Genomic DNA, 16,435 nt, shown 5'->3' on the forward strand with positions numbered 1-16,435 from the left:
ATTCTCGACATACGACAGGGGACTATTTCTAGTACCAGGAAAAATACATAACAGAAGCAAAAACCAAAACCTAAAACCATGCATACAGAAACCCCACAATCCAAAGTATAATGACAGGAGGTCTCCCACCTGCCCAGCGCAGAGGCTGTCCTTCGTCCGCGTGGCCCCAAACAAGACCCAGAGTCCTGGCCTCACCGCCGATGTAGTGATAAAAATATTTGTGCAAAATAAGAAAAAAAAAAAAGGGGGGTTGGCGGCGTATTCACGCCAGAGGGTTGGCAGCGCGGTTGCGCGAAAAAAGATTGGGCCCCAGAGGCTAAGCTGCCCCGGGCAGGGTCGGACCAGACGGTGGAGGGTCGGGCGGAGGGCGAACTGGGGAGTCCCCTTCCTGCGGGTCCGTTCCCGTTACCGCACGGCGGTGTGCTAGAAGCACCGGAGGACTCTTGGCCGCTTTAGATGCCAGCCAGATGGCTCCACTCTTGGTGGCTATGAGCTTCTGGAAGAAGCCCTTAGCCATCCGTTGAGGGTTGCGGGGGCAGGTCCAGATGTGCTCCGGGGTGGTCTCAGCGTCGCAGAGGGGGCAGGTTAGCACTGCGTTCAAGTGATTGAAACGGCGGTGGTAGTCTGCGTAGTCTCCGTGACCAGAAAGTGCTGTCAGGACAGCGCGGGCGAGCTTGCGCTCAGTGTCGCCAAGAAGGTTTTTCCAGGCCTTCTTAGGAGCCTCGAGAGGTCGGCTCAGGTGAGGTCTGTTGGCACAACCTTCATTCGACCACCAGGTGCGAAACTCGGTGGTGACGCGGGCGCGGAAATGGCTGCGGGCCCAGGAAAGGGACATTCCTACGGGCGTGTAGGCCCTCTCGGCGCCCATCTTGGCTTGTCGGTCCGCGAGCTCGTTGCCCCAGACGTCGGAGTGTCCCGGGACCCAAATCACTTCCACAGCGGGGGCACCATCTGGCCACGGTCTAGGACCTGGGTGGTCAGGGCTTTGGCCAATCCAGTCGGCGCAAATCGTTTGGGCCCTCCGGAGAAGCTCTTCGGAGGTTCCGGGCTTCGCGCCCCATGTCGTGAGGCGGTACACCGCGGCGAGGTTGTCGGAGCAGACCCAGACCTTGCGGCACTGTGGTTTCACCCACGAGTCTACTTTTTCCAGGGCTTTGGCAATGGCCATCACCTCGGCGTCATGAACCTCGGCGTGGAAAGGAATCGGGCAGTTGCCCGTGTCCAGGACTGTCTCGTCCCGAATGATCGCCCACCCAGCGCCGACCCGGCCCTCTCCCAGCTTGGATCCGTCTGTGTATATCCAGAGGTCCGAGGGGGAAGAGGAGCGTACCAAGGCTAGGTGCACCGCAGCTGCAGCCTTCTTGTCACCCTGTAAATGGGGGCGAGATGATGCAGGCGCGCCCGTGAAGGGGGCCGGGTAGTTTGTGGCCAGGCTGTGCGGGAGCAGCATCTTGAGCCTCCCTATTCTACCCCAGTTTGTGGCTGTCGTTCCGAGCGGGTGGTTTGGCTGCGCGAGAGTGGCCCTAAGTCCGGCCGAACCAAGGCGGCTGTCTAGGACAAAACTCATTGGCGGGAAATCGGACGCTAGGTTGTATATAGCGCATGGGGTTGTGCAATATAGCGGGAGTGCCGCACGCAGACCTCGGCGGACTGTGCGATCCAGGAGTGCCACGGCCTGCTTCAGCCCACGGGGTTGGCTAGTTGTCCCGGCTCCGTGGTTCCACCAGACGGCGGCGGCGTAGGCGAGCTTGTTCACCACACAAGAGCGGACTGCCGTGAGGGCGCCTTTCACCGGGGCCCCCTTCCAGCAACCAGACAGAATCTGAATGCCGCGTATGGTGGGTGCCGTCCTCTGGGCAACGTCGCGGATGTGCGGCACGAAGGACAGGTTGCGTGACCAGCGCACGCCGAGCCATCGTAGGGTATCCTTGGGGTCTATGGCATCTAGTGAGCCGCTATCGGGGAGTAGAAGACCCGGGTTTTGGCCGTGGCGCTTGCGCGTCACGTGGAGGAGTTCCGACTTGGCAAGGTCGAGCATCATGCCGTTCCTCACACACCAGTTGTTGACAATGTTGAGGGTGTGGGACAGCACCGAGCAGTTGGCTGCCAGAGACGAGCCTGAGCTGACCAGGCAGCCGTCGTCCGCATAGCCGCGGAGGGAGCACGGGAGGGCCATCCTGAAGAGTGGTGCCATGAAGAGCATGAACAAGATGGGGGAAATTGGCGAGCCTTGGGGTAGGCTCCCTCCTGTGGGCTGAAGGGGATCGTCAACGCCATCGAGCACCAACGAGGCCTTGCGGTCCGAGAGGAACGAGGACACCCATCGGCATGTCTCGGCCGGGCAATCCAGATCGACCAGACGTTGTACCATGCGGTGCGGCTGCACTGCATCAAAAGCTCCCTTGACATCGAACGTCAAGACTGAGGATTCCATCTGGCGGTCCATGTAGTACTCTAGAGACTCAACCAGACTCAGACACATGTCTTCGGCGCTACGCCCAGGCACCGCCCCAGCGTAGTTGTCCCCAATGTGTCCCTTCTCTAGGGCCCAGAGCGAGAGTCGGCGGGCAACAATCCTTTCCAAGCACTTGGCCAGAGTTGGCAGCAGCGAGATGAGCCGGTAGGAACGCGGCGACGACCGGTCCTTCTTGTTTGGCTTGGCGAGGGCAATCACCTTCGCTTGCTTGAAGGGGGAAGGGTGGAGTCCCCAGGAAAAACTGACCTTGAAAAGATAAGTGATCTGCTTCCCCAGAGCGGGCCAGGCTAGCTTCAGGGCGTTGTTGGAGAGGCTGTCTAGACCGGGCGCGGTGTTCTGAGGCTTCCACAAAGCAGCTTTGACCTCGTGCTTCGTGATCGGCTCGGTCCCGACTGGGGCTTGCGACAAGTCTGGAGGGGGCAAGTCACCCGGGCGAGAGGATGGCATATGCACGCTGCGGAGAAGTGCAATCTTCTCTGTGGTGTCCTGCACCGTGGCTTCTGCACCCTCCGCCGGCGCTAGCGCTGGCGATGGTCGAGCGGGCGGTTTAGTTCTCCACTTGACAATCTGGAAAATGTCTCGCGCTTGCGTGGCCTTGGCGACCCTGTTGTCGTAGAAGTTTCCCGCAGCTTTCTTGAGGACCATGCCCAGCCGCTTCTTGGCTTCTCTGCGATCCTTTCTCGCCTCCCGTTCCGCAGTCTCTGAGTCGGCGTTGTTGACACGGTGCTTGGCTGACTGCTGTTCTGCGCTTGCCTCCCTGCAATCCTTGTCCCACCAGGGGAAACTTTTGGCCTTGCCGAGCGACCTGGGTGTCGACGCGTCGAGGGCTCCGAGAATGACTTCCTGAAGAGTCCGTGCGAAGTCATCCACGTGTTGAGTTTTTTCCGCCCGGGACAAAGGTCTCCTGCGTATACCTGCGACTAGGGCGTCCATCAAGGGCACCCCCGCTTTGCAGGCTGCAGTGAACTTCTTCCTGTCCATCTTGTCCATGACGAGTCGCCCAGGAGGGGCTGCAGCCGTCGGCTGGTCGGCAAGTGGCAGAGTAATTGTCATTGGGAAATGGTCGCTCCCGCAGGTGTACTCGTCTCTGAGCTCGGCGGTCGCGCCTAGCGCGAACAAAGGCGCCGAGAAGATCGCCAGGTCAATGACGCTGCCTGACTCGTGGGTGGGTTCTCCATCAGCGTTACCGAGCAGCAGTGCCCTCTCTTCCATCCATGACAGCAGGAGCTCTGCATCCAGATCGTCCGAGGCGCTACGGGGGTTCCAAGCACTGTGGTGTAGGTTGAAATCCCCAGTAATCACCGAGCGTGGTCCCGGCTGCATCCTTGTGAGAAGGTGAAGCGCTTCGCCCGTGCGGGAAGAACCTGCCCCCGCGTTGTAGAGGTTGACGATGGTGTATGAGTGTCCTCCGTGTACCACCTCAACCATGACCATGTCTGGGTGCTCCTCCCTCATGTACGCCTTCTGGAAGCGAAGACCGCGCCTATTTGTCGATACGTATGTGGCAACTCGGGGTTTCGAGCGCCAGTTACCCTCCGGGACAATTGCCTGATAGGAGGGGTGTCTGGGAAACGTTCTGTTCCCCGGATCTGCGCCTGACGGGGCCTCTTGGAGGCAGACCACGTTCACCTGGTCTTCATGCGCCTTCTGTAGCAACGCCTGTGCACAGGTCCAGGACCTCTGTACATTCGCCGAAATTATGTTCAGTACTGTAGAGTTAGGGTTTCCTAACATTTACAGAACTTCCTCGACGTTGTCGTCTACCTGCATTGAGTCCTGTGTTTCAGAGGATTCGCTGGAGGTGGGCAGGGAGGAGGGCTGGCTGGGCGACGAGGAGACGGAGGATGGGGGAGCCTGGGGGCTTGAAGGGCTCTTGTCCTGTGTCAACGGCTGGGGCTGGGTGGTGGTGTTGTCGGCCACGAGTGGCGCTTGGGCGGGCTTAGGGGACGGTACCTTGTCTCCCTGGGCGGCGGCTGCCGGGGTCGAGGACGACGTCACGGTGTCGGCCGGGCATTTGCGGTCAAAGTGGCGGACCCGGCAGCGTGTGCAGAACGGGAAACGCTCCAGGATGTTGTCAGGGGAGACCATGTGCAGCTCTCCGAGTGTCGCTACGCGACGGGGAACCGCAGACGGGGCCACAAGACCTTCGTGGAAGGCGATGTGGGCGCGGAAGGTGGGCACGCCCGCCTTGCCAACGTACTTCGACAGCGTGGCGCTGGCGGAGACGACTCCAAAGGCCTGTTCGATACCCTGACGGACATCGTCTAGGGTGACCCGGTGGAGCATCACGGCGCCAGGGGTCTTGGGGTCCTCGACCGTGATCGAGGTTGGCAGTCCGTGTACGATGTACTTGGACCAAGCGTCCCTCTTGTGGACCTTCTCCGCAGTCAGGTTGGCGCGGATGCGCTCAGCGTGGCTGAGGAATTTGCCGACGTCACGGACGGCTGTCAGGGCAAAGCCCGTCTTGGTGGCGGTGGCGGTGCCTGCGCCCTCGCCGCGGGGGATGCCCGCGTTGGCCTTCGTTACGATGTAAGCCGGCGAGAGCTTCCGGAGGGGGGAATCGGTGGGCACAACCACGAAGAGGCGGTTGTCGGCGGGGGTGGCCTTTTCAGGGACCACGCTGGCTTTGCCCTGTCTGGGCTTGGGGGCTCCGGCCGAGGGAGCCGCGGGCTGGGCAGCCTTGGACGCTTTTTTGCCCTTGCGGGCGACGGTGCTCCAGGATTCCTTATCCAAGGACTCGGTGGGCGCTGCGGGAGCGGCAGCAGGGGGGTCGCGGGCTGATGGTGCCTCTGACGGGGTCGATGGGCGGGCGGGGCGCTCGCGTTGCGGCGCCGGGGAGGGGGTCGTGTCGCGAGGGGCACGGTTGGGGGGAGGCTGGGGCGCGCCTGTCATGGCGTGCTGGAGGGTGTCTAGAAGACCCTGTTGCAGGAAGTCTAGAAGTTTGCGCGTCGACTCGTGCGCGCTGGCCTGCGGGGCCATTGCGGCCAGGCAGTTGTCGGCCATGGCCGAGAAAGTGTTCAGCATCCTATCACGGGTTGCTGCTTCCGCGTCTTTCTGGTTGCGGAGGGCGTCGGCTAGAGCCTTTACGGGGCCGACGGGGAGCGAGATGGGAGCGTAGTGAGCCTCTTGGGGGAGGGGCGCGTCTTCGCTCCTGACGCGTTTTGCGCCTGTCGCGACGCGCGCGACGGAAGAGGGGAGCCCCTGAGGGGCCTGGCCGGCGAGGTTCGGCGAGAACGACGCGGAGGAGGGGACAGTGGTGGGCACGGGGGAGGGGTCGCTGGCGGGCGAGGTGGCCTGCGCATACGTCAATGACGGAGGCGCGGACGCGGGCGCGGCGGGCGCGGGCGCGTGGACGGACGCGATCATCTTAGGGATGACAGGACCTGTCGGGGGCGAAAATAAAGTAAAGTAGTTTGCAATAATGGTAGCTGTTAGCTTGGTCGAAATGTCGAAGGTGCCCTCTGAAAATGGAGGAAAATGTTGGTGTCGAGGGGGGGGAGGCCGACCTCAAAGGTACCCCCCCGAGGGTTGTAGGATTGATTGATTGATTCTTTATTTACCTGTCTACTCGCGAGGTATTCTCGGCATACGACAGGGGACTACAAGTAGTACCAGAAATTACATACAGAAACAGAAACCTAAAATCCAAACCATGCATACAGAAACCCCCCGCACAAAGTGTAATGACTAAAGTGTGTCCACCCGCCCAGCCCAGAGGCTGTCCTTTGCTTGTGTGGCCCCAAACCTGGCCCAGAGTCCTGGCCTCGCCGCTGATGCAGACCAAACATAAAAACAAAAACAAAGGAAACAACAAAGGGAAGTACAAATAAAGAGAGAAACAAGTAGGAAAAAGGAGGTGATGGCAGCGCAAACGCGCTAAGGGGGAGACCCCGAGGGTACGCCGTCTCCAGGTGGCAGAGGGAGTGCGGGAGGGGCCGCGTCTTGCGCCCGCGTGTCCGGCCTCATGCGGCGGTGAGCCAACAGGGCCGTGGGGGCTTTGGCTGCTTTGGCGGCCAGCCAGCAGGCTCCGCGCTTGGTACCGATCAACTTCTGAAAGAAGCTGCTGGACACCCGCTGTGGGTTGTGGTGGCAAACCCAGATGTGCTCCGGGCTCGTGTCGGCTCCGCAGAGGGGACAGGAGGGCACGGCGTCCTCGTGCTCGAAACGGCGGTGATAGGCCGCAAAGTCGCCGTGTCCTGACAAAGCTGTCAGCACCGCGCGGGCGAGGTTGCGATCGGTCTCGTCAAGGAGACTTGTCCAAGCCTTCTTCGGGGCCTGCACCGGGCGGCGCAGGTGAGGTCTGGAGTTGCGACCCTCTGCCTCCCACCAGGCGCGAAATGCGGTAGTGACCCGGGCGCGGAATTCACTGCGTGCCCAGGAGAGTGACATGCCAGTCCTTGTGGTGATTATGTCTGCACCCCACCTGGCTTGTCTGTCGGCGAGCTCGTTGCCCACGACATCGGAGTGGCCTGGAACCCAGATCGCTTCCACCTTAATGGCTCCATCTGGCCACGGTCTTGGCCGCGGATGGTTGGCGTCGGGACGTAACCAGTCCGCGCAAATTGTTTGGGCTCTCCGAAGGTGTTCCTCGGAGGTTCCGGGCTTGACGTCCCGGGACGTGAGTCTACTCACCGCTGCCATGTTGTCTGAACAGATCCAGACTTTGCGGCACCGCGGTTTGTCCCGCAGGTCGACGGCGGTTATGGCCTCGGCAATGGCCAGCACTTCGGCGTCGTGCACCTCGGCGCGGAAAGGGACCGGGCGGTTTCCCGAGAGCAGGACCTGTCCCCCCTGGATAATTACCCAGCCGGCGCCAACCCTGTTCGGACTCAGCTTCGAGCCGTCTGTGTATAGCCACAGGTCTGAGGGGGGGGAGGAGCGGACCAGAGCGAGGTGTGCTGCAGCGGCAGCCTCTTTGTCACCCCGGATCGGGGCCCGGGTCGAAGGTAGCTTGCCCTTGCATGGCGGCGGGAAGCTCGTGGACAGCTCGTATGGGAGCATACTCCTGAGCTCGCCCAGTATGCCCCACATTGGCCTTATGGAGCCGAGGGGGTGGTTTGGCGGGGCCAGCGCGACTCTGAGAGCAGCCGACCCAAGGAGGTTGTCCAGCGCATAGCGCATGGGAGGGAAGCCCGATGCGAGGTTGTATATTGCACAGGGTGTGGTGCAATATAGCGGCAGGGCGGCGCGGAGGCCTCTGCGGACGGTGCGGTCGAGGAGGCTTGAGGCCCCCAGTAACCCGCGGCTCAGCGGGGCGTCGGGCGGGGTTGGGCGCCACCATGTGGCCGCAGCGTAAGACAGCTTGGCAACCACGCATGCGCGGACCGCCGTGAGGGCACCCTTGATCGGGGCGCCTTTCCAGCACCCGGACAGAATCTGGATGCCGCGAATGGCCGGTGCCGTCCTCTGTGCCACGTCTCGGATGTGTGGCACGAAGGAGAGGTTACGTGACCAGCGCACGCCGAGCCAGCGCAGGGTCTCGCGAGGGCTGACCGCCTCCAGCGTAGAGCCGTCGGGGAGTCGCAGGCTTGGGTTTTGTCCATGACGCTTGCGCGTCACGTGCAGAAGTTCGGACTTCGTCAGGTCGAGCGCCATGCCGTTGTCCGTGCACCAGCTGTCAACGAGCTCCAGAGAGCGGGAGAGAACCGAGCAGTTGCCTTCGAGGGACGAGTCTGAGTTGACTAGGCAACCATCGTCAGCGTACCCACGGAGAGTGCAGGGGAGTGGCATCTTGAACAGCGGCGACATGAACAGCATGAACAAGATTGGGGAGATGGGCGAGCCCTGTGGGAGGCTGCCACCTGTTGGCTGGAGAGCGTCGGAGACGCCGTCTAAGGTTAGGGAAGCCCGCCTGCCCGCCAGGAACGAGGACACCCATCGACATGTTCCAGCCGGGCACCCCAGGTCCGCCAGTCGTTTGACCATGCGGTTCGGATGCACGGCGTCGAAGGCCCCCTTGATATCAAAGGTGAGGACCGAAGACTCACCCCTGAGGTCGGCTGTGCGCTCGAGAGAGTGCGCCAGGCGTAGGCACATGTCCTCGGCGCTGCGCCCCGGAACCGCACCGGCGTAGTTGTCTTGGATGTGACCTGCCTCCAGCGCCCAGCACGAGAGACGGCGGGCGACTATCCTTTCCAGGCACTTGGCCAGGGTCGGGAGCAGCGAGATGAGCCGGTAGGCCCGTGGCGACGAGCGATCCTTCTTGTTGGGCTTTGGCAGGGCGATCACCTTAGCCTCTTTGAAGGAGGCAGGGTGGTGGCCCCAGAAGAAGCTTGCGTTGAACAAATGGGTGACCTGCCGCTTGAGGGAGGGCCAGGCCAGTTTCAGGACGTTGTTCGAGAGGCCGTCCGGGCCGGGGGCAGTGTTGCGCGGCCTCCAAAGAGCAGCTTCCACCTCGTCTCTGGTGATTCGGGCGCGTGTCGGCGGGGCTTCCGTCCTGGAGCCCCAGGTCCTCGGTTCCACCTGCAGGGCGGGGGATTCGATGTCCCCTGGCCGGGCGGAAGGCATGTGCACGCTGCGAAGGAGAGCGATCTTTTCCGTGGTGTCTTGTACCGTGGCCTCCGCTCCGTCCGCCGGCGATAGTGCTGGGGAGTGGCGGTGCGGAGCTTTCGTCCTCCATTTCACGATACGGAAGAGGTCTCGGGTATCAGTGACCTTCGCCAGCAAGTCGGCGTAGAAAGCCCGAGCCGCGCTCCTGAGTGCGCGCCTGAGGCGCTTCTTGGCTTCGCGGCGTTCGGTCCTGGCCTCTTGTGCTGCGGCCTGTGTCGTTGCCTTTTCCACCCTGTTCCGCGCTGCGCTTTGCTCCGCACGCGCGACGCTGCACTCCTTGTTCCACCATGGGAAGCTCTTGGCCTTGCCCAGAGACTTGGGCGTTGATGCGACCAGGGCGTCCAGGATCACATCCTGTAGAAGTCTCGCGAAGTCGTCAATGTGCTTTTTCTCCGGGATCTGGCCGTCTGACCTCCGGTACTCTCTCACAAGGTCGTCCAGGCGAGCCGCGCCGGCCTTGCATGCCGCGTCGAACTTCTTTTTGTCAAGCTTATCCATGAGGAAGCGCCCCGCGGGGCTCGGGACCACTGTGTGCCCTGGCAGCGGGATGGACACCAAGAGCGGGAAGTGGTCACTTCCGCATGTCAGATCGTCCCGTAGCTCCACGCTCGCCCCGGTGACAAAAAGAGGCGACGACATTATGGTAAGGTCTATGACACTCCCTGACTCGTGGGTTGGCTCCCCATCCGCGTTGCCCAGCAGAAGGGCACGCTCTTCCATCCAGGCCAGTAGGAGCTCGGCGTCGTTGTCGTCCGTGGCGCATCGGGGGTCCCAGGCACTGTGGTGGAGGTTGAAGTCGCCCACTACCACAGACCGCGGCCCTGGCTGCATGCTGGTCAGAAGACGAAGCGCCTCCCCTGTCCTAGCCGAACCTGTCCCGGCATTGTAAAGGTTTACGATGCTGTACGTGTGCCCCCCGATTAGGACCTCCACAATGATGACATCCTGGTGTTCTTCCCTCATGTAGGCCTTTTGGAAGCGAAGCCCGTGTCTTTTTGTCGAAATGTATGTGGCGACTCGGGGATTCGAGCGCCAGTTACCCTCCGGGACTATTACCTGATAGGAGGGGTGCCTAGGGAACGTTCTGTTCCCCGGGTCTGCGCTAGACGGGGCCTCTTGGAGGCAGACCACATCCACCTGGTCTTCATGCGCCTTGTGTAGCAACGACTGTGCACAGGTCCAGGACCTTTGCACATTCGCAGAAATCATTTGCAATACTGTGTCGTTAGGGTGTCCTAACATTTACAGAAGTTCCTCGTCATTGTCGTCTACCTGCATTGAATCCCGTGTTTCAGGGGACTCGCTGGAGGTGGGCAGGGGGGAGGGTTGCAGCTGGGCGGCCTGTGATGGGGCGGTCGATGGCTGGCTGGGTGCCGAGGAGGCAGGGGAGGGGGAAGCCTGGGAGCTTGAAGGGCTCTTCGTCTGTGACGACGGCCGGGCCGGGGGGGCCGAGGTGACGGCCGTGGAAGGCGCCTGGGAGGACGCTGGGGACGGGGCCTTGTCTCCCTGGGCGGCGGCAGCCGGGGTGGACGACTGCGTCTCGGTATCGGCCGGGCATTTGCGGTCAAAGTGGCGGACCCGGCAGCGTGTGCAGAACGGGAAGCGCTCCAGGGTGTTGTCTGCGGAGACCATGTGCAGCTCTCCAAGTGTCGCTACGCGGCGGGGAACCGCGGACGGGGACACCAGGCCTTCGTGGAAGGCGATGTGGGCGCGGAAGGTGGGCACGCCTGCCTTGCCAACGTACTTTGACAGCGTGGCGCTGGCGGAGACGACACCAAAGGCCTGTTCGATATCCTGACGGACATCGTCTAGGGTGACCCGGTGGAGCATCACGGCGCCGGGGGTCTTGGGGTCCTCGACCGTGATCGAGGTGGGCAGTCCGTGTACGATGTACTTGGACCAAGCATCCCTCTTGCGAGGGTTGTAGGAGGGAAGGTTGGAGGGAAGGTTGAAATAGTTAGTTGGAGAAAGCATAAAGAGTTCCAGAAAAAAAAGGAAAGCTCTCACCAACCGGAGTCGATCCGGTGACCTTTCGATCGCAATTCTTTCAAGTTACAGTCGAACGTGATAACCAACTACACCATGGTGAGTGACGACAGTGGTTGACCACTGCGCATGGCTTGTTGACAGTGGGATTTCTTATTGGCCATTAAAAAGCAACCTTCCCTTCCCCCCAACCTTTTCAACACCTTTCAAGAGGCACCTTTGGTGTTTTCAGAGACAAATACGACTTTTTACATTAAATAAATACAATAAACGGATTCCCTGACCTGTGTTCAGTCATTGAAGATGACGGGAGGCAAGGAAAAGCTCGGCGCGTGTTTTGAACGCGCTTTTAGGGACGCGGAGCAGGCAACCCTAGCCATGGAGAGAAAAATCGATAGCTACAAGAAAACTATCGAATTCTTCGAGAAGAACGCTGAGGAGCTGGAGAAGCTCTTCAAGGAGATGGACGAACAATTCGTCCCCAAATTGGTGGAATGGGTCGTGAGTTTCCGCGCCAGCGGTCCCAACGCGACCAAGCCAGCAGAGCCGAACCGCAAGGCTGCGGACAAGGCTGTGCCCGGCCCAACCAAGGAGAAGGACATAAAGTCCAACGCGTCCGGAGGCACTGTCTCCCAAATGAGCTACGCTGGAGCTGCGGCTAAGGCAGTCGGGCAACAACAGGAGACGACCCAAAAGCAGAAGTCGAGAAAGGCGACACAGGAGAAGAAAAAGCAGGAGGCCCGCCAAGACTACAGAGTCTTCCTGAGAATGGACCAGGAGCATCAACTGCGCGACCTACACCCCATGGCAGTGCTGGGCGTGGTGAACAAGGCAGCCCCGAAGGGCAGAAAGTTCATACGGGCGAACAAGACGGCAACAGGCTTTGCTATCCTCCCGGACAAGGGAGCTGAACTGACAGTAGAGGAACTAGCCGCGGTGGCCAAGACCATGGGAGCCGGCGTGAAAGCCGAAGTCGACGACCCATGGGTATGGGTAGCGCTGAGAGACCAGCAGACCTCGTGGTACGAGCTGAGCACCGAGGGACAGATGGTGCTCGTACCTATGGATGAAGCAAAGGCCAAGCACCACGTGCAGGAGGCTTTCGGCGTGGCCCCGGCTGCGTGCAGCCTCTTGAGAGAGGGACTGAAGGCCACAGTTAGAGCAGCCTTCAAGGCTAGGGAGCTGAAGGGCCGCCCCAAACAGGTGAACTTTATGGGCCAAAAGACAAAGGCTTTCTACAGTGAACCTAGGCAAACGTGGCGCTGCGAGAAGTGTGGACGCCGACATGACAGCAAAGAATGTCGGGAAGAGACAGTGACTTGCACCAGATGCAAGAAGACCGGGCACTCAGTTGCCAAATGCCCCACGGAAACGGCACCCTGGGCGGCCAGAGCTGGCCAAGGAAACATCGCTCTAGAAGCACAAGACCCGGAGGGAGAGGGTCGGAAGCGTAAGCAAGCCAGCGGGGCGGGGGCGGACTCGACAATACGGGGCACAGAAATAGGCCCATCGCCCGCCGAGAAGGAGACGACTGGAAATGCGACAGGAAAGGAGGTCAGAAAGGAAAAAGCGACTCCGGGAACTGACACGGCGGCCAACAAGAAGAAGGTAGCGGAGACTACCGACGACATGGAAATCACCGACGCCCCTACTACTCATGAATAGAGAAACCAACAAATTTCTCCTATGGCAGGCGAACCTCGGCAAAGGACGAAATGCACAGGCGGCACTGGCAAGCGCTGCTGTCAAACACCTCCCGCATGTCATATGTGTACAGGAGCCCCATTTCGTACGAGACAAGAACAGACCGAAGACTGTGTCTATAACAGGATACAGGCTATTCGCGCCAACCGATGACTGGATAGAAAGGCCACGCGTTCTCATTTTCTGCAGAGAAGATGTGAAGGCACGTGGACTGCAATGGGAACCTCCACACCCGGACATTCAAAGCCTGGTGGTGGAGACGCAAGGAGGAGAGATACGGATCACCAATGTATACAACGCCCCGAGAGGATCCAAACGCTGCGGTGAGGCAGCAAAAAAATTGATGGAAACAAGACCAAGCCGAAAAGCCATAATAGTGGGTGACTTCAACCTAAGGCATCCAATCTGGGATGGCGAAGCGCCCCCCGAAGGAAGAGAACCGCAGGCACAAGAGCTGGTAGACTGGGTGGAGAGCGGATCCATGTTGGTTCTGAATGACCCCGGGATACCAACACACGCGAGAGGGGGCGTTTTGGACCTTTCAGTGATAGGGTGCAAGCTTTACAGCAAGGTGGGATGGTTTGGGTCACATGACGAGGTGGATGTGGGAAGCGATCACACCTTGTTGGAACCGATGCTGACGAGAGCCCCCGTGACAAAAAACGACCGATCGAGAATGCGAATTGCACAAGATGGACCAGAAGCGATACTCGACAGAGCAAAGACCGAGAGCACAAGAATTGACCGGTGGTGGACGACCCAAGAAACAGGAAACGTTGACTTGGACAGACTCACTGAGGAAATTTTGACAAGCATCTCCCAGGCAGCTTTGACAAAGGCTAAGAAGAACGGAGGAAGAGACCATCCATGGTGGACCCGTGAGTGCCAGGACAGACACAAAGAAGTACTGGCAGCCAGAAGAGCCCTGGGGAGCACTTCTGCGATCACCCAAGCTGCCCGAGGAGAGTACCTGGCGACCATTAAACGAGCAAAGGCAACCTTCTACAACGGCAAGATAAACGGAATGGCCCAGACAAAGGAAATCTACAAAGCCGTGGGCTGGACAGGAAGCACCACGCGCACCGAGTTACCGGCGGTCCGCACAACTGAGGGGACGCTGGCCAGGACGACTGCGGGAAAGGCCGACGCATTGCTGGAAGCGCATGTGAGAAACAGACTGCCGGACGTGGCACCTCCGACGATACCGGAAGACCGCCACCCCTTCACACTGGATCTCACGGTTGAAGAAGTCAAGAGCGCCGTGTTTGCACCTAAGAACACGGTCCCAGGACTAGACGACATTCCTAACCAGGCTCTAAAGCTGGCATGGGAAGGACTGGGAGAACACATCACTAGACTTTTTAGGCTGTGCATCGAAAGAACACATCACCCCAAGCCTTTCAAGACCGCCTGCCTGGTGCCAATTCCAAAGCCAGGTAAGGCCGACAAGAACAACCCGAGGTCGTTTAGACTAATCTCACTGCTCCCCACGCTTGGGAAAGCTCTAGAAAGATTGATGGCAAGAAGACTAGCGAGGGAGGCCCTTGAAAGAGGTGTGATACACCCTTACTACGCTGGAGCGGTGCCGCAACGAGCGGCGGCGGACCTGACCCTATCCTTGGTGACGGAGGTTAGACACGCATGGAAACAGAAACAGGTGGCATCGATGCTCACGTTTGACGTCAAGGGCGCGTTTGATGCGGTCACGCCAAACAGAATGGTGAAAAGGCTTGTGGAACAGAAGTGGCCAGCAATTTACTGTGGATGGGTCAAATCATTTTTGGAAAACAGGACAGCGAGGATGAGGATAGACGATGAGGTGTCGCCAGCAGAGATGCTCCCAGGGACTCTGCCTCAGGGATCGCCAGTCTCACCGGTGCTCTTCATGCTTTTCATGTGTCCCCTATACCGCATTCAGATGCTCAGAGGATATGCAGATGATGGGTGTCTGTTGGCGACGGGCCGGAACCTGCAGGAGACTACCAGAACCTTGGAGCGGGATCTACAGGGTGTGGAGAATTGGTGCCAAGCGAACGGACTCAGTCTGGACCAGGGAAAGACGGCACTGATACACTTCCACAAGAAGGGAACAGAAGGGCCAGCAGCAAAGATGGCAGACGGATCCCAAGTCATACCCACGCCGAATGGGGACGCCCTACGATGGCTGGGGGTACACTTCGACAAGAAACTCACGTTCAAAGGGCACACGGAAGTGATGATGAGGAAAGCTCGCAAGGCCGCTGATGCGATGCGGATTTTGGCAGGGTGCTACAAGGGAGCCGAAGTCCAGGCGATGGTGAACGCGACAAGAGCATGCGTGATCTCAAACCTGACTTACGCGGCAGCCACTTGGTGGCCAGCCCCTCGAGGAAACATGTCAGATGACAAACGCATGAAGGTCATCACCGGGAAAATGGACGTGGTAGCCAGGGCCGCATAGAGAGCCGCGCCCGCCTACAGGACAACGCCAGTAGACCTGGTACACCACACCGTCGGGGCCCCGCCGATCACGGTGATCCTTGACGACATCATCAGGGCCGAGGCGATAAGAAGAGCCAAGTACAAGCACGGAGTTCACATCCCTGGCGCTTTCGACGGATGGACGGATTGGATATTGGGCACACTACCGAGTAGGTACACAAAGCTCAACTGCTGGGCCAGATACGGCGGTGCGCCCCTGAGGAAAGAAGGACGGCCTACGGGTCGAAGCTTGAGGAAGTCCAGAGGCACATACAGGAGATTACAGACGAAAGCTCACCAATTCTGTGGGCGTACTCAAATGGGTCCAAGGACTCCAAAGGTTACGCCGGCTTAGGATGGGCTTTGATCAAGCAAGGGGAAGAACTGGCCACAGGCAAACTGCATCTGGGGGTTGGAGCAGAGGTTGCGGATGCGGAGGCGATCGCAGCGAGACACGCTGCAGTCGAAACAGTCAAAGCCACTGCAAGCGCAGAGAACATCAAAATTGTCATCTGCCTAGATAACCGCAGCGTGGTGGATAAGCTGAACGCCAAGCTTCCAGTTCGGGGCACTTCGTAGGAAGCCATAGACGAAACAAGGGAACTGATGCGCAAGTGGAAAGACGGACACCCAGGCCGAAGCTGGGCCACAGAAGCATCCCGGGAAACGAGCGAGCGGACCAGCTGGCGAAAGAGGCCACCACAGAGGAAACAGCCCAGCCCAATCCATTGTGGGCTTTGGCTGCACTGAAACGATGGCGCAAGCGGGAGTTCCAAGCAGCGATAGATCGATGGTGGAAAAACACTGGGCGAAATCTGGAAGCACCGGTGGCATGGAAGGCTACGGCCGGAAAGCAGAACCGAGTCAGCGTCGGTAGAGTCCTCGCGGCAAGGTCGGGGCACGGAGACTTGGACAAGTACTACGTCCGCTTCGGGCACGACACGCCGTCGGGGTGCGAGAGATGCGGAGCCGAGAAAGACGGCCCACACGTTTGGATATGCAAAGGCCTACAGAAAAGATACAGCAGGTCATGGGTAGAGCGTCTATTGAAGACGGCACGAGGGGCAAAGACGTTGGCCGAGAGAGTCGACAAACTGGCACAGAGGGGTCCCGGGCGGCAACGCCTCATCAACCAAGCATAGGCCGGCAGAAAGACCGAGCCAATTTCTACTTTTCCTTTGTCTAGTTTTGTGTATTTCGTTATTTGTTTTACTGGGACCTTTGGGGTGACTTTAGGGTCGCTCTGGAGGCTGCGAGCCT

At 59.8% G+C, this 16,435-nt stretch overlaps 5 protein-coding genes across 5 annotated transcripts; 1 reads left to right on the top strand and 4 right to left on the bottom strand.

Annotated features, from left to right (window-relative positions):
* Window positions 1–316: 316 nt before the first annotated feature.
* Window positions 317–3,799, bottom strand: BROUX77_004206 (uncharacterized protein; the record flags this gene model as incomplete). Its single annotated transcript, XM_073748943.1, has 1 exon — window positions 317–3,799. One exon carries the CDS (start codon window positions 3,797–3,799, stop codon window positions 317–319), a length of 3,483 nt encoding a protein of 1,160 aa, XP_073604663.1.
* A 411-nt stretch (window positions 3,800–4,210) lies between these two features.
* BROUX77_004207 (uncharacterized protein) lies at window positions 4,211–5,842 on the bottom strand (the record flags this gene model as incomplete). Its single annotated transcript, XM_073748944.1, has 1 exon — window positions 4,211–5,842. One exon carries the CDS (start codon window positions 5,840–5,842, stop codon window positions 4,211–4,213), a length of 1,632 nt encoding a protein of 543 aa, XP_073604664.1.
* Window positions 5,843–6,352: 510 nt separating this feature from the next.
* BROUX77_004208 (uncharacterized protein) lies at window positions 6,353–9,856 on the bottom strand (the record flags this gene model as incomplete). The annotated part of the gene is made up of 1 exon (XM_073748946.1): window positions 6,353–9,856. One exon carries the CDS (start codon window positions 9,854–9,856, stop codon window positions 6,353–6,355), a length of 3,504 nt encoding a protein of 1,167 aa, XP_073604665.1.
* A 411-nt stretch (window positions 9,857–10,267) lies between these two features.
* Window positions 10,268–10,999, bottom strand: BROUX77_004209 (uncharacterized protein; the record flags this gene model as incomplete). The annotated part of the gene is made up of 1 exon (XM_073748947.1): window positions 10,268–10,999. The coding sequence occupies one exon, from the start codon at window positions 10,997–10,999 to the stop codon at window positions 10,268–10,270; it is 732 nt and encodes a 243-aa protein (XP_073604666.1).
* A 390-nt stretch (window positions 11,000–11,389) lies between these two features.
* Window positions 11,390–12,676, top strand: BROUX77_004210 (uncharacterized protein; the record flags this gene model as incomplete). Its single annotated transcript, XM_073748948.1, has 1 exon — window positions 11,390–12,676. One exon carries the CDS (start codon window positions 11,390–11,392, stop codon window positions 12,674–12,676), a length of 1,287 nt encoding a protein of 428 aa, XP_073604667.1.
* Between the last annotated feature and the right edge of the window lie 3,759 nt (window positions 12,677–16,435).

Source organism: Berkeleyomyces rouxiae, assembly GCF_048999995.1.
Source record: "Berkeleyomyces rouxiae strain 22BRR77 chromosome Unknown BrBRR77_ptg000004l, whole genome shotgun sequence".
Taxonomy (NCBI): Eukaryota; Fungi; Ascomycota; class Sordariomycetes; order Microascales; family Ceratocystidaceae; genus Berkeleyomyces; species Berkeleyomyces rouxiae.